This window comes from Myiozetetes cayanensis, unplaced genomic scaffold, assembly GCF_022539395.1.
Source record: "Myiozetetes cayanensis isolate MyiCay16 unplaced genomic scaffold, myiCay2020 scf5-8, whole genome shotgun sequence".
In the NCBI taxonomy this organism is placed as follows: Eukaryota; Metazoa; Chordata; class Aves; order Passeriformes; family Tyrannidae; genus Myiozetetes; species Myiozetetes cayanensis.
The window spans coordinates 45,752,763-45,772,358 of record NW_026087742.1 but is presented as its reverse complement, the minus strand read 5'-3'; the positions used below and the strand labels follow the sequence as shown (position 1 = coordinate 45,772,358).

Below are 19,596 nucleotides of genomic sequence, written 5' to 3'. Positions count from 1 at the left end.
AATCACTCACATATTAGCCTCTCTCTATTAAACACATCTCACCCCAAGGCATTTTTCCATAAAACAGATACTATATATCAAGCGTTTGAATATTTGAAGCAGCTAAGGCAGGCTTCTCCCAGCAAGAAGGCACTCAACAGGAATGCAGCAGTCCTCTCTTAAGGAAGCTTAACTGCCTAAAATATTTATTAGAAATAACACCCTCTGTGTGAGGCTTGAAGGGTAAGAGCTTGAGATGGAGTCTGAGCTACATTTGCTCGCATCAGTTTCTCTTCCATGTGGTGCACCACCACCCGTCCCTGACATCCACCTCTGCCCAGTCCCTGGCACAGGAGGAACAGTGCCCTTCCTGGGGTCACTCAACAATGCGTCCCTGCCAGGCACCAGCTTTGCCCCCACAAATTGCCAGTTTGAGAGAGATGTTTTGTCTTTGAGAGATAGTTGAGCCTGATTTGGGCAGAGGAAGCAACAGGAAATGTTGATGCCATTTGGGGGTGCAAAAGGGACTTGGCTGTGTTCTCAGCTCCTGGCATGGAGGGGAGCAGTGGGTCCTGTACTGGCCAGTACCAAACCACTCCACCTCCTTGCCTGTCCTGCAGCACACTCGGATTCACATCCCTCCAAAATATCTCCAGACCACTGGTTTGTCTTTTTCTCGAGGTAGTTTTCATTCTGATACTCCTTTTAACTTCTCTTACCATGGCCTCACCTTTGGTATTTTTACAGTCAGTGTCATATCCACGTATTTCCATCCCTGCCTTGTAGTTTGACAGGTCTTGGATTTTTGGTGGATTTTTTCCCCTCTTGCATCACCCTATCTGACTTCGAAGCCTGGAAGGGTTTGGTGATGGTTTATTTGCAGTATCCTGATCCCAAGCTGCATCTGCTCCAAGCCATTGATGCCGTAAGAATTTTCAGATAAAAAGATTCACTGAAATATCAAGAAGGAAAAAAGATATATACATTCATACAATAATCTGCCTGATACATCACCATGATCAGTAACCACTCAGGACGGGCACATGCCCTGGAGTGTTGCTGGATCCTTTGCTCCTTACACACAGGATTTTTTTCTGAATAACTCTTGGATATTAATTAAAATGTTATAAATAATTAGCCGAATCAATATTTTAAATCCTGGCATTGTTAAGGATTACATGAGGATTGCTAAGGATTGACACAGGTGTATTTGTAACCTCAAGAACTATAAACTATCCTGCTTAACTAGTACTCTTTAAGGTTGCAATATTCAAGAAGAATAATTTTTACAATCAATTAATTAGGTTTCCAGACAGACCTAGTTCTCAGTGTAGATGTTTAACTCTTTTCTCTGGAAATGCCTTTAATTAGGGAATTAACTGCAAATTCAATAATAGGGATGACATCCATACATTCTAGAGTCCTCTGTCCATGGAAGGGGCTTTCCTTCCCCATTTTTCAAATATTACTGTTTCACTGTGGGTAGAGCAAAGAATCTCACCTTGCTTTCTGCCTGTGGCCCCTGCTCTCTTGAGGACCCCTCTCAAACACACTGAACTCCATGAGCAGCACTTCTGGCTGCAGCACCCCTCGGCCACTGCCCGTGGGTGTGGGTGTACAATGTGCTGAAATCAAACTGGGAGGGAGCTCCCGTTTTATGACCTTTTGTTCAAACTGCAGGTTTATGACACATTATATCCACTTTGTCTTCCAAACCCAGATTCCAGTTTGGATTCTTCCCGTTCCTTCAAGGTATGTGCATGTTCCTGGTTTACAGACACTGCACGGTGCAGCATAGGACCCCATTAAAACACAGACCTCTGGGACACTGTTTCTTCTCATTTCCAGTGACTTGGATGTCATACTTTTTATTTTCTGCTAAAAAGAACCCAAACAGACAAACAGGACAGACAAGCTTTCATGTTAACATTTTACGTTGATCCCTTTTCTCTGTCTTCTTTCCTGGTGGAAGCTAAAATCACTCTTAGAGCCACTTCCCACTCTGTAGCATTTTAACCAAAATGATCCATCTCCTATAAACACAACACAGCATGTGGTTTATCAGAGCAGCAGTCTGGCACCTGTGTCACCAGCTTCCCCCCACGACTTCACCTCACTGTACACACATTTGGGGTGCTGCACTCATCAGAATTTGGTAGGTGAGGGCACAGCAATAAATCCTGCTGAGAACAGGATTGCAGCTCCCAGCAAACACTTAAGTTCAGCACTAACGAGGAACCAGGTGCTGTGTGAGGTAGCTGGAGGCCATCAGCTGGTCTCCTCCTCCAGCCCCACTTTGGGACATTAGATCTGCCTCGGAGCAGCCACACACTCTGCAACTTTTCAGTTGGAGAAAAGGAGGTTTTCCGGCAGACTGCCCCTTCTGACAGCAGGTCCCTGCAGCACCTCGAGCCATCATCGTTCTGCTGAGCCCCAGGGTGCAGATCAGCCAGCACGACTGACCAGCACCTTGCTGCCTGCAGACACCACCTTTCCTCCTCCCCTCAGACCCAACCAGCAATGCCTGTGCCTCCTGGGGAGCCAGAGAAGTGTGCGATTGCAAATGACAGCTTCACCTCTTCACCCACTGAGCAAAGGCTGGATGAGATCTCATCAAGCAGCTGCTCATCAGCCCCAGGCACCGACTGCCCATCACTCAGGAGGCACACGCTGCTCTGCGTCACAAGTCCCCATGGGGCTCTCCCAGCAGGGCCTCCGAGGAGACTGAGGGGATTGTCAAACCAGCTGGTTTTGTCTGGTGTGCAAGTGAATTGCATGGCTGTCTTAAATACCTGCATGGCTGAAAGTAGTGGAACATATATTAGAATACAGGGATTAATACAGGCATTTCCAAGTTCCTGAGATGGGATGTCAGACTCCTTTCACTTTTTCCTGATCTTCTGTAAGTCAGGTGGAGCAGAAAGCCAGGGCAAAGCCTGAAGCCTGTGCATAGAGGACATCAGGAGTGCCTGAGCTGTGTATGGGCTGCCTGCACTGAGGTGAGCACACCTCAAAGCACACACCCACCACAGTGATCATTCCTGGCACCCACACACAGGATTTATCCCCAAATCCTCCTCCTCCACAGCTTGCTGGGTATGTCCATATTCTGACCTTCAGGAACACATGGCTCAAGCAGGTGTGAAGAATGCCAAACTATTTATTCTCTTGTCTTCCCTACCCAGTTAACTGGAAGAACTCGATAAGGTAGAGCTTGACTGGTGTAGGGAGCTTCACAGGTCCCTACATGTAGTGAGAAACACTATGAACAGAAATAGAAATTCAATTTAAAAGTTGATCAGTAAGAGCAGCTCTATGCACACCTGGCCAGCATCTCGTGGGAAGACCAGCCAGTGGATACTAAAGGCAACTCTGAATAAACTGTTAACACAAATTTAGGACATGGTCAGATTGTAACACAGTGGGTCAGAGACAGGAACAAGCTCCCATGAAAGACTGAAGAGATATTTACACCTCAGGGCAAGACAATACCTGTTTGCCTTCTCATACAGGGCCTTTGGGACAGGCATAACTGTGAGCCCTCCAAAAGCTCAAGTGCTTTTCAGCTCTGTCTCAGCACTCCTGTAAGCACTGTCCTTACAGAAATCCCTACTTCATCTCCCTCCATCCTTCCCTCCCTCAGTCAGCTGGCTGCATTTCTGATGTAGCTAAATGGGTGCCAGAGAGGCTGCTGCTCTTCAAACACTGTTGGCAAAGCATTGTACAAATTCTAAGCTCCCACAAATATTAAGCAAAGGCTTGCTCCAAGGATATGGCAGCTTTCCTGCATCCCAGGCCGAGCAAACATAAACATCTCCCAAAAGCACATGCTGTAAAGGCTATCCTTGGTGTTTCTGTGGGCACAGGCTTATGTGCCAAGATGTGCTTGGGTGGCTTAAATAATAAACATTCCTGCACTAGCCTTTTCACCATCTCCCCTGGCTCAGTTGGCATATCCAGTCCACCTCAGTAGGACCAGAAAAGCAAAGGGATAGTTAAACTGAGTGTGAGAGCCAAGGAAAGACACCCTAATCCTGGCAGGCTGAAAAGTGCTTTTCAACATTTTGTGACATGGGAGCTTTCAGAGCAGTGATGGAGCTTGTCCAGATTCCCATCCTGGGCTGGAACTGGTATGCATCACCCCAGGGCAACGGCTTCATTAATGTCACTGCTAGTGCCCAGCTCTACAGCACAGGATCCCTGTAAGTACAGTCCTCTGGAGATGGCTCCTGCCATCACTGAAGCCAGCCACCAAGATAAAGGCTGCTTGAAATCCCTGAGGAGGGTAACTTATCACAAGAGCCATGATGGAAACAGCAGCAGCAGCTTTGTTTCTGTTTTGCTTTCAAAGGGTAAGCACCTTTTTCTCAATCTCTCCTACTACTGGAGCACAGTTTGTACATCCCATCACTCAGACATCTGACAAATTATTTCACAGAGTGTTCTTTATCCATAGCTGTGACAAGCAAATTACACCAAATTAAGCTCATCTACCTTGGTCTCAAGGGACGCTGCCTATTAAACTGTCTCAGAACTGGCAGCCTGAAGCACTGTCACCACTCAGCTTACAGAAAGATGCCAAGACGGCTGCACTACCCAACAAAAAAAGGCTGCTCTGTTCAGGGGAGGAACTAAAACAGGATGTAGGGAGCACCACATTACTCATTCCTTCTGCAGAAACGAGAATCATCTTAACAACGGCAACAATATTTACTCCAAAATGGCAACTTCACCACGGGCTCCAAAAAATAATCTATTTCTTTCCTCCCTCATAAACAGTAAGTACTATGAGACTCTCCAGGCTTCATTACCCCACTTGGTGGCAACCAAACTGCCTAACCACACCCACAGAATCATCAACAGCCACCACATATGAAAGGCAGATCATGGCTTTTAGTGAAGCCAGGATGGGTTTGAAGGAGGTACAACAGGAGCACCTTACTGTTTGAAGAGCAATTTCAGGAAGAAGCTGATGGACATAAGTAATTTCTTCTTCTAAAACCTTCACTTGCCACTGACTCCAACGCTTGATCTCACTAACTGCTACCTCTGCTGGGGTCTGAACAGGTAAGAGACCTAAAACAAGGCGAAAACGATAGGAACAGATTCCAAGATCCTTTCTGACCAAGCTTAAGGCCATTTCATATGACATGGCCAACTCCTCCATGCTTTGCTCATGCTCCACTGGTTTCAGTTGGCAAGCTGACACCACTGCACAGAAAAATAACATCCTAATGATCTGAAATGGTAACATTTGTTACGATCAGTGTCAGAGAAATATGTTGCTGCATGCTGTTGAGAAAGCTCTGTGCACTGCTGCCATGGACACAGTAGCTGACAAGATGCTTGGGACTAGGCTGCTGCTGACACTCAGCAAAGAAACACAGAGGAACTTGCTCCTTTCTTTTGGGGAAGTCCATCTAGCACAAATGAGATACCAAGGGTTGCAATGCTGTTTGAATGTGCAAATGGCACCTACCCACCTCCTGCATTACGTATCTCCCCAGAGAAAGCAAAGCGTGGAAAACATAAACCCCATAAAACTGTGCCTTGCACATAGAAAGTGAAAAGCAATTTTGATGCATGTGCATCAAATTTCTGCCCAGGCCTGCCACCCCAGCTGCCTGAGCAGTTTGCTACTTACAGATGAATCACCCCAGATCCAGAAGTGACTGCGCCCAGCAGTAGCTCCAGAGTGAAGGAATCATAGAATCATAGAGTTGAAAGGGATCCACAAGGATCATGAAAGTCCACCTCCTGGCCCGGCTCAGGACAGCCCCAAGAATCACACCATGTGTCTGAGAACATTGTCCAAACACTTCTTGAACCGGTCAAACTTGGTGCTATGACCACTTCCCTGGGGAGCCTGTTCCAGTGCCCAACCACCCTCTGGTTGAACCTTTTCCTAATATCCAGCCTAAACATCCCCTGAAAAAGGATGCTAAAAGAAAGCCTGAACAGTGGCCTATGTCTCAGCTGGACAGTGCTTGGCCACTGCCATGGGCAATTCAGTGAGTGCATTGAGTATTTTCCAATTTATATATATGTACAGAAAAAAACAGGACAGAACCAGTCTCCTATTTTCTTCCCTTGGAGTGCTCCTCCCACCATTAATGCTGAAAAACCCTCTTCAACAGGAATCACTGCATAAGTTGTTTGTTTATTCTTAAAGCAGCTGGGTCTTGATTGAGTATGACAAATGCAGAGCTGCCATGGGCCAGGCTTGCTGGGAGTGCCAAGGTTAAGGTGCAATAGCACATTTATCCTCACGATCAAGTTAAGCTTGTAGCCCATTTTCAACGTAAGCCTACTCAAAAGCAATTTGTTCTTTAGCAGAGTTAACAAAGACAGGCTCCCAGAGTCCAGCTATTTGAAATGCACTCAGATGGGTCCAGATAATTGCTGGTGAAAAAGGAAAAACTCTGAAGTTCTTGAATCCAGTAAGAAATGCTGAGGCAGACGAGGGAAGAGGCACGGCTCGCACACTGACTGCTGCTGCCATCTCCTCATGGGAATTTGTAACTCTTGTACTAAATGTTCTCAAAGGTGCTTTCTTCTTCCTCCCCTTTCCATCACCCTCATGTAAAACCCACATTAAGAGCATAACAGGAACTGATTTTTTTTTTTTTAAACAGTTCAGGAAAGTAATTTAGAGCCTTGCTCTCAGTATTCCTAAAGCCAGTATTAAAAAGCTTATTTTATGTAGAATATAATTTATAAATATCATGAATATGACAAGACTGATTTTATCTACAGTAAATATATAATCATACTCTGTCTTGAAGGTACGAGAGGTTATAGCAAGCACTGAAAAACCTTTCTTTCCACAGTCCTAGAGAAAGAAATGTCAGATTCCTTCTACTGCATGACCAGCTGACTCAGGCATCAGTACAAGTCAAATATGAAGATTTTACTTCCCCTGTAGGATCTCAGTTTGTTGATGTAATCTGCAGTATATCTAATAAAACCAAGAAAACCAATTAATGAAATCACTGAGAGTAGCAGGCTATTCAGAACTAAATGCAGAGTATAATGTAGTTTTATTATATTTTGTTGATATGCTGCATCTTCATCTCAAATAATTTAATAGGAAAATTAAATTCAAGTGTAAACTAATGGCAAGAGCCCTTTTTGTCAGCTGGATGCATTTCCCCTTGCAAAAATGAAATTAAAGCCAGCCTGCTACTTTTAAACAAAGCACTGGAGACATCACAATGTACTATAAAGTCTGCTTTAATATGAACAATATTACCTATTATGCATTAATATGAATATGCATCAATAGGAAACCAAAAAATCTTAGCAAGAGCAGTCTAGCCAAAGAAAAATTACTCTTGTCACCATCTGAGTACCTGGGAACAGTCCGGAGATACTAAACAGGGAAGCTTAAAGCCTATATATATAAATTAAGGACAAAAAAAAATAAAAATGCTTTCACTTGAAAAGCAAACCAAAAATAAGTTTAAGGCACTGCCACTTATATAACCTTTTGTTCCATAAACTGAGAAAAGCCAGATTTTGACACCACTTATGACAAAATCAAGTGGACATCACACACTATCACAAAAGCAGCATAATCTCTACAGTCAGATTCTTTTTCTCTTTCAGTCTCCTGTTTTAAGCCTCCTGAATACTTTCAGCTGTACTACATCCACTCATATAATTACATCTCCACCTCAAACATGGTTTGCCTTTCAGGCTGGTTAATGATTTGGTTTTTCTTTTGGCCCTCTCCCCCACAACCCAGCATCTCAGTGCATCTGAATCAATCACACTAGTCAATATTCACACTGCATGAAGCGCTGGCAGAAAAAAATTCTGTGTATATTGCATATATTTATGTCATAAAATCATGGTGTGGTATTAGTTGCCACAATGAGTTACAGAAACCTCAGAAGAACTATCCAGACAGGAGCATCTCAAGATTTTGTAGATGAAAAGGAGCTGTCTGATCTAGGAAATGTAGCTCGTAATAAACCCACTTTTCATGTGTTTCCAGCTGATCAGCTACATGTACAGAACAAGAGTAATGACACCTTTTTCTGCTATTTAAAAGAAAAACTGTCCTTCTCAGCAGTTAATGGAAGCCTGCCCTGCAAGAAAAATTCCTCTTGGATGCTGTTTCTCAGGACACAACCTGATATAGATGTATGGATGGGGGAGTGGGGTGTTGTTGCTGATAGAAAGGAATTCAGGCAAAAGGTCATATGCAGATTTATGAAAAATAAATTTATTACATAACACCTTGTTTTAACAATGTTTGATTTTTTTTTTTACTCAGAATACTTGTGTCATTCATGTAAAATAGTTTGATACAGTACATTGTATGTAAGTTTTTCCTCATAAATTCTAAGGCTCTCCTAACAGCTTGTTCCTCTGCAGTAGGAATGGCACCCCTAAACAACGTGCGAAGGTTTAAAAAAATAATTAACTGAACAAAATTTAAAATCCACTACACCAAGCTGGTTCTCAAAAATCATGACAAAATATCTGAATGGATGCCGCACCTTTTTAGGAAATATCATTCATGCTTTTTTAATCCCAAAGCATGCTCACAAATCATTAACACCAACAGGAAAAAAAAAATAAAACACTGTCTATGACAATCATTTAGTTTGTTTGCTGAACCAAACATGTTTATATCAATGACAACATACTTATTTTACTATCAAATAGCAGCTTTAATACCAGTCAAGTCATAGATTTTAAAACAAAAACAAAAACTTATGTTGGAAATTAATCTTTGGGACATTTGTAATTGCTGGGAAAAAATGCAAACACTTTCATGTTCTTAAAAAAATCTCATCGTAGCAATCGTGTCGGTCATAAAACATTGATCTAGGTGGAAAATGAACCAACCCACAAAAGTCACTAAAAATAAACGTCTATCAAAACTGTCTGAGAGTTACAGTTAGTTTGCTTTTTTTGCCATGGTAACATATACTGTATGCTTCAAGTACCAGTTCAAAGATGTTGTGTACTATTGGTCAGATAAAGTTGTTACATCGAGAGAATTCACCACATACGACAACAAAAAATGCTTGCCCCTAGCACATTTCACAGCTTCAACTGCTACAGACTGTCACTGGAAAAAAATGCATCGGTCAGTCTGAACCATGTCAAGTAAACTACAGAAGTAGCATATCCACAACACAAACTGTGCTAGCACTTTCTTTTCAAGTCTAACCCCAAAACCAGGTACAATTCGGGAGCCACTACTCCGCTCTGTGGCAGGGGGTGGATCGTGGTGGTCAGACAGGTTGGAGGTGTGGTTGTACAGTACATTCTCGTGGCCCAAGCCGGGTTCCAGGCAGGCACAGCTGCGCGGCCGGTCCTGCAGCATTAGCAACAGTGCATCGACGTCGTCGGGGTGCAGCTCAGTACCGGTGAGTCTGATGCGAGTACTGTGGCGGCTGCTGGGAGGTAGTTGAATATCCCATGCTGCTCTGTGGCTGTGATGTGCTTGGTCCGGGGTTGGGGTAGGCAGCATGGGGGTTGGAACGCTGCAGAGGGGCAGAAGCAGAGGACATGCAATCCTTTGTAACAATGGGGACATCACAATGCAGTTTCACCTACTGATCTATTTCTTCAAGAGGTACCAAGCACACACAGTCCCAAAGCAGCTGCTTCCAGGCTTCTTTTCACTTACTCTGATTACAGCAGGTAATGAACACCAGGAATAAACCATATTATAAAGTAACAATTACCACCCTTCAGTTATCCATACTAATTACCTCCTGTGAATCTTCACCCCTCATAGTCAAACCTCCACCCAACCGTCTGGATGGCTACACTGCACCTGCACATTACACAAGGCTACCACTGCTCACAGCAATACACTTCTCCACTTGCTCCCTTTCCTTACCAAGAAGGTAGGTTGGGGTGGAGATCCAGGTGAGGCATCTTACTGCTGATGAGCCACTCTGCCTTATTCTGGAGATTTTCACATATAAAGAATATACTCTGCCACCCTTTTGTGTGACCTGGGAGTAAAGGCTGAGAGTGCTGTGACTGGGCTAAGGTGTCATCTAGCATCAGCCTTAAAATACTTGGAGGAGAGTTTAAAGACAATAGCAAACATGTATCTCTATGGAAATAGATATTTCAGAGGAAAACAGCCACAGATTGTGGCTTAGGAGGTTCAGGTGAGACACTGGAAGATGGACCACTAAGGGAAATAGGAAGAACTTGTCCAGAGTTTGTGAGGTCTCCATCTAAGAAGGTTTTTAAGACTCACATAAGGAAAGCCCCAGCTGACCTGAGTTAGTTAACATTAGCAACAGTCCTGCTCATGCAGGAGATTGGGCCAGATGGTATCCAGAGGCCCCTTTCAACCAGCATTTCTACAATTCTTCACTGAGTGGAACATTCATCATTGCAAGAAGCTCTGAGCAAACCAGAAACTGCCTACTTCAGTTTTAACCTAAAAGTTATTACTTACTGATCAAGTGTTATAAAGGAAAGAAGGACTGCCTATGAGATTTGCAATCTAAGCATCTGACCACTTTGGAGCATTTAATATTTAATTAACACAATTTCATTACATTACTGTGCTGTTTTACATTCATGTTAAGGTTTACACACATAGAAACCTTACAGCATTATAGAAACTGCAGTGTAGCTTCTGAACTCCTGATATCACAAAACATATCAGGTTTTTTTAGAAAAAACTGCTGGTAAAGGTCTGGAAACTTATCTGAAGTGACTATTCCAGGACTAGGACATTGCTACTGAGATCTGAATAAGCAAAATTGTGGTGAACCAACATCCCAAGAAAGTAAAATATTAAAACAGATTTACAGGTAAGTCCCAACATAAAATAAACAACCCCATTTTTTCCTGCCTTTCTGCATTTAGAATGGAAATTATTCCCAGGATGCTGAGATGATGGCAGAAATAAAAAGGCAAATTCTACTTGTTAACACATGATCACAGGACTGAGCTAACATACTATAACCCTCTAGAGAAAAGGAAAAGAAATGGCTGGACCAGCAGTTTATGCCAGTGGGAACAAACCAGCACTGCTGAACTTCACTGTTAGCACAGTGACTGAACTTTTGTGGCATTTGCCTTCAGCCTTGAGAGAAGGACTAAGTCACTCCTCAACAGAAGAGTCACAGCTCTGGGTCACCCTTCCCCATGTTACAAATACAGAATGTACTTCAGAGAGCAAAAATCTCAAACATTCATTTTGCCCAAGAGTGGCTCCTGTATGTAGGAAACTATCACAAGTTTAACCACTTAAAAACTGACCACTCCTATCAGTTGTAAACACTCTTCACATCCTGACTTCTAAAAGGGATCTTATTTTAAGACAGAGGCAATGAAAAATCAGATTCTTTCATGACACCTAGTGCAACAAATGGCTTTTGTTTAAGAACCCAACTAAATACAGAATCCTTTCTAAATACCACTAAGCACCCAGAGGGGTTATCACAAGCAAAAGCTCCGAGTAGTAGAGTTGCTCCAGCCTGTTTAATCACATTGCCTTTGGGAGTGTCACACTGCAGATTTGAACAATAAGTCAAGGAAGTTTGTGTGCCATGTGTCTACTATTTTTATGCATGGCAGAAAAGGATACAAGGTCAACATGCCCTGCAGAGGATAATTCAGCTTCTGAGTGAATGGAGAAACTGTCTTAGTGTGCCTTGCCCAGGAGATGGCAATCCTTCTTCACAAGCTTTATTTGGGGAATTTGTGCAAATCAAACGAAGAACAAAGGAACAGGTGTTTGATTAAAACAGAGGGTTGTACAGTAATGTTTGTCTGCAGTCTCCTCAAGTTGCAGAATCAGAAGCAAAAAATGTGAGGAATTTTTTTCAGGGAGACCTGAAACCATCAAGAGGCAACTCTTAACTGCTTTTGTTCTAGTGCTAGTACCTTCGGGTCTCCTCCCTTTGATTACCATGTTTTCCAAATAACTTACTCAGAACAAATCTACCCACTGCCTTCTTGCAAAGCTAGGGGGAAGATGATGGGGTTTTTTTTGAAAACCAAGTATTTTGACTCCTAGAGAGACAGCAAAGAGATTGGTCAGGAGCACACAAGTTACTCATAGGAGCTACTGAGATAGCAAAGCAGCAGTTATCACTATCTCAAAGAAAAAGTATTCTGAAATTACATTTATCAACAAGCTGTAATCCTGGGATGGATCTCTGAGATGACAAAAGTTCTGCTGAGCATGAGCTGAAAATAAACTAACGTCAACTCCTGCTGAGGCAATTTGAGCCCTCTGACTTGTCAACTAGCAAACCTCAGCTCTGGATCACAGAAGCCAAAGCTGAGGTTTGTTAAAAATGCCACAATGCAGCAGCAAAAGGAGGTGAAGGGTGTGTAAATAGGGCACATAAATGGGGCTCCCTGACACAGCACACACAATCACTGCATCAACCTCCTTAGATATGTGACTCCACCTGAGGGCAGGATTAAGAAAGTTAGAGCTGCATTTGCCTTCTGTTGTGTGTGTGTTTTTAAGAAGTGGCAGAAAGAGCCAACTTAAAAGGCCAAACCAGCAATCGACTGCAGCTTGCCAAATTGAAAGGGATGAAACTCCTGCAAGATTGCCTGAGATGGATAATCTAACTAAAAGAAAGATGACGTTTATACTTAGAGGCACCCCACCCTGCAGCACTGTAGTTAAGGCTCACCACTGTCTCAAACAGCTCTGAAAATGTACATTGTTCAAGGAGAACGACTTGAAAACTTGAAAAAATGTGTTATTCATGTTCTGGGATAAACTGAACAAAGGCACTTGGGGACTATATGAAGAGTCTCACAATAAAGCTCCTGAAGGTTACCTTATTTTACATTTTTTAGTGCTTTCAAGTTTTGGCCAATGCTGGAAGTATACAGATTTAGGCAAGGATAAAGGTAATGCCTCCAGGCAGCCTTTAAGGATATTTGGTGCTCTCAGGAACAAACTCTGAAATGCAAGATTTCAAAGCCCACTGGTGTTCATGGAGAAGCAGCATCAAACTGAAAAGGCAGGTCGACTGTAGTTTTACTGACACAGTTCTTTAACTCTCCCTATGTTTTGCTACAGAATACAAGCACAGCTAAGTGGGTTTCCAATATCAGGGTCTCAGATTCAGATATTAATCTTTAAATTACCTGAAAACATGACCAAAAAAATTTTGACTTCCTTTTCTTTTGTTTTCATCCAAGACTCTCTACCAACTGGCCTCCTGTACTCTGTATTTCATGTGAACCAGGATGCAATAGTTCCTGCAGACTAACATTTCCGGCAGCATGCCTCCCTCTTGAAATCTTCTATTCCCTAGGTTTCCAAAAATCTGCCATTATCTAACTGCCCCTCCATGTATCATTTCAAGTCTTCCCTGCTCCTCTTCCATAATTTCTTAGCTTCAATTAAACTAAAGGTTCTGTCCTTAACTCTCTTCTCCCCAGTCTCCAGTAGTAACCCAAATAACTCAGGTATCATTCCCTAGGATGACTAAGATATTCTTATGCTCCAGGCTCTGATTCCTAATGTCTGATCACAAGCTCAAACGTAGGAAGGCTAGAATACATTCTTCATGTTTTCCTCAAGTTTTTTTCCCCTACACTCCTCATCTTCCTCACTCTTTGATTGCCACCATCTCACCTTCAGATCTGTAATATTTGGCTTACTTAGCCTGGAATCTCCCTTGATCTTCAAAACAGAGATTATGACTGCATCATGCCAAGTCTTTCTTTTCATCTAAAATACTGTTTTCACATTCATCTGCCCAACTAAAACTCTTGTTCAGATTCTTATTTCACAGTTTGCTTACTGCAATATTCTTTGCCTCCTACCACTGTGGGCTTGTTCAAGTAAAAAACAGCATTTTTAAGTGATACAGTGCACAGCACAACAGGTTCCTGGTCCACAATCAGCATTCTCTAATATGAAGGTAATAAATTAGTAACTGTAGTAGTATCTGATCCTGATTTCCTTACTGCTAACCTAAAAAGCATCAGCATATCAACAAACCATCAACTAAGTGAACCTGAAAAAAACTTGAAAGATGCCAAAAAATACCAGTTAATACAGTGACACTTAAAAGAGTTACTTTTTTAGCTTGAAGAAACACTGCTGTAAACAAGATAAGTAAATAAACAATATGTGAATAAAACAAATACCTGATAGTCTGAGGTCATAATAAGTCCACCTGAGGTAGTGGTAGGAGGAACAACTCTCACTTTTTTCAGTGGGGGTCCCTGTGTGTGACTGTTGTCTTGGTTCCCTGGATGACCAGTTCCATTAGTATGGTTATTGCCCTGCTGCTGCTGCTGGTTCTTCTCAATTGTTTAAACACAAAGAAAAATTTCAACTCAAAAGCAGTACGTGAAATAACATGAAATCAGGAAATAGTGTGAAAGCCAGTGAAACGTGATGATACTGTTCTTCTAGTACTTACTTTGTCTCCTTTATCATCTGGTTCTTCTTCTGTTAAAAATTCCCGTTTTGGGTAAGGGATTTGACAACCTGCAAAAACACTGCCCCCCAAAAAAGTCTATTTATCACTGTATTAGAACAAAAGGGTTAGACCTGTAAGATTCATACTCTACCCACGCTAGTTTCAAATTGCCTGAGCCATCACTTAACACCTAATGGAGAAGTTTTGCCTGTCTTACTATCATCATAGTCTAAACTCAGTAAAAACCTATTCACATTTGATTTTAATGTTCAGTTGACTCTTATAGACTAACTTAAAGTCCTAATAGATTTTTCATGGTTTCTCTTAACTGCTGGCTGGAGAGGTATGCCACCCATGAGGTACCTGCACAGGCACAAAGAGCTGTTTTAATCCATCTGTTCACAATCTCAGGAATAACTAAAAACAATCATGGAAACTCCACTGACTATTAATAAAACCACCCAGAAAAAAGTTTAACTAGCAATGTCACCTGTCAATTCATGGATTTGCTACTGCTAGTGCCAGCTAATATTTGCCTGTCCTTAATCAGCAGAATGTATTTATAATAAAGCATCTATACACCTGTTAGCAATACTCATTGTGTATTCACATTAAAAGGCCAACCTAAAGTCGAGAAAAAAGACAAACACTGTCCTAAAAGCAGTCTCTGCAACAGCCAGTCTTTAAATCATGACTTTAATCAACATGACTTTAAATCATGGAGAGGGGTCAGGAAATACTATAAATAATCCAGTAGGTTTTAGTGAAATAGTTTCATTTTTAATTAATTGCTTATAAATATACATATTTTATAAATTCTTCCCTAGATAAGGGTAGAGAATCATACACGGGATATACTAATAGTTTTCCTAAAAAGGTGTATAATCATGCTCTCTGGCTAGTCTTTTGGGAGGGGAGCTTAATTTTTAATGAAATCATTCATTGTCCATAAATTTTCTCCCTTTTGTAACTCTGCCTGCATAAACAAAATTGAGGAGTGTCTACAGAAAATGGCTTTAAGTCGTTAAGGATGGTAGCACAGAGACACAGAGTTGACTCTCCCCACCCACTGAATTTACAACAAAGGCTAAGACAGAAAAATGTAAACTAATTAGAGAATGTCATCTGGCATTCTAGAGCAGAGAAGTGGACCTGCGGGCACTTAGCAGTTGTCTACCAAGATCTGTAGCATGCATAATCAACCTGTCAGTGAATAATAAGATTAGTGCTGCAACTAATAGGATCAAAGTTGCATAAAGCAAGAGATTAATAAAAATGCTATTTAATTTTAAAAACCACAAATGGCATTTAAGTGGTTTCTTCAGTTGTTAGACAGTAAGTATTTAGCTCAATATTCACAAACATATTCAAGGAAGAGAGAAAGCACACAGTTCTAAAGCATCTCGGAACGTACTGATAGATTAATAAACTGACCACTTACTCAGACGTGGGAAGAGGATCTTCCAAGAAATAGGGATCCTGCATAGCCTGTTCTGAGGTAATTCTCTTTATTGGATCCATAGTGAGCAATTTCTGAAGCTGCAAAAAAATAAAAGATAAAAAGCCCTGCATTACCAAAATCATTTGCAGAAACTTCACTGTATTCCTGAAAGACAATACAAATGTGTCTGAACTCAAAAGCCTAACCATAAATGACATAGCTACATTCTTCTCTTGCGTTAAAATAGTAACTTCATTTCCTATGAAAGAACATATTTTCATCTGTAAAGCCCAGGAGACTCAGTTCTAGTCACAAATGTATCAAAAACATTCAGAAACTTTCCATAATGTACTAGCAAGCTTTGATCATAAAATAGTTTGGGTTGGAAGGGACCTTTCAAGGTCATCTAGTCCAACCTCCTGCAATAAGCAGGGACATGTTCCACTTAAACAGGTTGCTCAGAGCCCCATCCAGCCTGTCCTTAACATTTCCAGCGAGGGGGTATCCATAACTTCTCTGGGCAACAAGTTCTACTGCCTTATCACCCTCTGAGTAAATAATTTCTTCCTAGTATCCAGTCTAAATCTACCTCCTTTCAGTATAAAGCCATTACCTCTTGATCTTCAAAAAAATGTATCATTCTTTGAAAAAATAATTTGCAGGTTCTATGATGTTATAAGATTCTATAAAATATTAGTACACTGGGAAGACATATTAAAACTTTCCAAACTACATCTTCAAGTCTCAAGTTAATTTTATTTTTAAGTCTAAGATACAAGCTTGTGTCACAAAATCATATCACAGAATGGTCTGGGGGTTGGAAGAGACCTTAAAGACCATGTAGTTCCAACCCTCATGCTGTGGGCAGGTGCACCTTCCAGGTTGCTCAAAGTTCCATCCACCTTGGTCTTGAACACTTCCAGGGATAGGGCATCCACAACTTTATTGTGCAACCCCTTCCAGTGCCTCACTACCCTTACAGCCAAGAATTTATTCCTAATATTCAACTCAAATCCACCCTCTTTCAGCTTAAATCCATTGCTCTGTGTTCTATCACTGCTTGCCCTTGCAAAAACTCCTCCAGCCTTCCTACACATTCCCTCCTTAAACACTGCTATAAGGTCTCCCCAAAAGCTTAATAATGAATATGTAAAAAAAATGAGGTTTATAGGAACCTTTTAAAAGTAAAAAATAAGGTATTGAAAGTATGCAAAGCAGCAAAATGGCTAAGAATTGCAGCAACACTCCAAATCTGAGAGCTAAACATGACTTGAAGGCCAAAAACTTCAAAGTTACTTGATACTGAACCTAATCCAATAAATGACACTCAATAATTTTATCAATGGGGAAAGATACAGCAACTTTGTAATTCTCATAATTGCAGAGTATCAGTTATTCCCAACTTTATTTATAATATAAAGTTAGTCACAGTGTACTTGACTCCAGCTCAACTCTTACTTTGAACAACTGTAACTTATAGGAGGTGTTTGATTTTTTTATGTATATAGGAACTTACCAAGTGGAATGCCTTACTATCTGGTTTAACTTTATGTTTTTCCATGTATTTGATAAGGCTGCAGTTGGTATACCTAAAAAAAGGAATAAAAGTGACAATTCTAATATGCAAATCATTGATACTGCCAAACTTTCTTAGTAGCCACAAAACATATTAATAAGAACAGTTTAGTCTCCACTGCAAATCCACTAAGCAGGGAAAAACCACAACTAACACCAGTGATTGCTTAAAAATCAGACACTACATAAAGGCATCTATTTCCCTCATATGCTTGTAAGAACACATCACATCCACACAAAAAGCACAGTTTTAACCCACATGCAGACAGCAAACTAACAACTGGATTTGAACTGCCTGTTGGCAATATTCCTACTATATTATTTGCTTCTGCGTATGTCTCAAGACAGTAAAGATGGAGATAAATACTAAGCCCATCTGAACACTCTCCTGCAACATTTAAGTTGCTACAAGAAAATTAACGAACTTTTTTGAAGAGGAGATCAAACATAAGGTTTCTAAATGGTTACAATAGCATGGCAGATGCAAGAAATGTATGTAGCTGTACAGCCCCAAATCCCTCACCATGGAAATCAAGCAACAGGGTGGCATTTTAAGTGCAGGTGTTAGACACTGTCAGTGTGACAGCAAAGCTGAAGGGTATTTTTTTCTTTAGCCTTCATAAGCTACCCCAGACACCAACCCTGAAAACTACATTCACTGTTTGCTGGAAACAGTATAAGGTTTCCAGACCCCTTTTATGCAGCTATTACAGAAAAATCATTTCCAGAACCACAGATTTGAGAACAGCTGTGACAATCTGTGCTTTTGCAAACTTCCGAGCTGTGTGAGGTCTTACTGACATCACCTGTTTCACATCTGATACATTACCATTTACAGGCTGTCTCTGGCTTCCCTTCTGATTCACACCACCTCAACAGGCCAAGTTCACCACTACAAACAACTCCATTTCTCATTTCACAATCTAAGTCATAACCATTTCATAGTCCTTGTTTGGCATCTACATAGAAAAGAACTTGAGCTACAAGAAATTGAGTGTAGGAGGGAGATATGTTTTCTTAAGAAAGCTCAACTCAGACTTACGTGTTTCTCCGGAAATCTTTCATTAAAGTTGAATGTTCGGGCATCTTTTTTATGTCTTCCCAATCTTTATCTGCAAAATCAGTATTAACTTTGTTTTTCCCTTTTCCCCAAGTAAAACAAAGGGTTTCCAAGTATCTCCATAGCCCTTATTTATTTTTTTTTCAGTCTGCTTCTCTAACCTTGCAGTTACTTATTTCTTTATATTCTCTGGTTCAGATTCCTTCATCACCGTTTCACGAAAAAATCTTACCAACACCTAAGAGGTTCCAGCTGTGTGCTAATTAACTCAAGAACTTGAAAAAACAGCTGCCAGCTACAGTGAAGATCACCATATGCCCCAAACACAACACTGAAGAAAAACTGCATCAGGCATTGTGCTTGAACCCTTCAAGACTGTTATTTAACTTATTTAGACACAGTTCTATCTCAGGACAGGAGTACATAAGACTCCAGCAAATGCTGTCTTCTTCTAAGGGATTCTTCATTCTTACAGCACTTTTAATTACAGGAAAATGCCCAGAGGTGCTTGTGCAAAGTCCTGCTGTCTCAACCAAAAAGAAACGCTGTTAGCCAACAAAAAATTAAGAAAAAGTAAAATTTGAACACTCAAACTGAAGAATATTTCATCTCATCTGAAGCCAAGGGCAAAATAGATTTAAAAATGAAACAAAACACTTACTACCAGCACCTATCCTCAAACATATTACAGTCTAACTCCTGAAAAGGCTCTGTGGGCAAGTAGTTCGGCTCAACTCAAATCTTTACTAAGACTGATCACAACTGCAGAACACTAAGATTAAAAGCATTGAGTGAATAAATAAATCAGAGATTAACTATTTAATTATTACTTAGTTAAACAAAATGTTCTCCTCTTTCCCAAAGATATGTGAAACTATTTCAAATACAGCACGTGTCAATTAAAAAGCAAAAAATATGCTGTAATTAAATGAAAAATATTTCTTGGTAACAGCTAAGGATCTTCAAAGGTAAAATGCAGACCATTGGAGAGAATTAATTAAACCAATCAGGGAACAGTAATGAGAGTATCATCTACTTATGTAAGCTATAGAAAATCAATGTAAAACCCAAAAGAAGTAAGAAAAGCATAAAAAGGTAAAATTCTAGGCTAAAAGCAGAAAAGAACAGTGCTGCTTAAAGAA

General features: G+C 40.9%; 1 protein-coding gene across 5 annotated transcripts in view; it reads right to left on the bottom strand.

Moving 5' to 3' along the window:
- Positions 1-8,187: 8,187 nt before the first annotated feature.
- Positions 8,188-19,596, bottom strand: part of CDK8 (cyclin dependent kinase 8) — a 70,778-nt gene continuing 59,369 nt past the window's right edge. For 4 of the 5 annotated variants that reach the window (XM_050332104.1, XM_050332106.1, XM_050332107.1 and 1 more), the window contains 6 exons: positions 18,437-18,506; positions 17,336-17,408; positions 15,820-15,917; positions 14,379-14,457; positions 14,101-14,259; positions 8,188-9,482 (listed from right to left, as the gene is read on the bottom strand). In XM_050332104.1, the coding sequence (XP_050188061.1) occupies positions 9,357-9,482; positions 14,101-14,259; positions 14,379-14,457; positions 15,820-15,917; positions 17,336-17,408; positions 18,437-18,506 (605 nt within the window). In that variant the 3' untranslated portion in view covers positions 8,188-9,356. The remainder of the gene's footprint in view (positions 9,483-14,100; positions 14,260-14,378; positions 14,458-15,819; positions 15,918-17,335; positions 17,409-18,436; positions 18,507-19,596) is intronic. The other variant, XM_050332105.1, reaches the window with a different exon arrangement.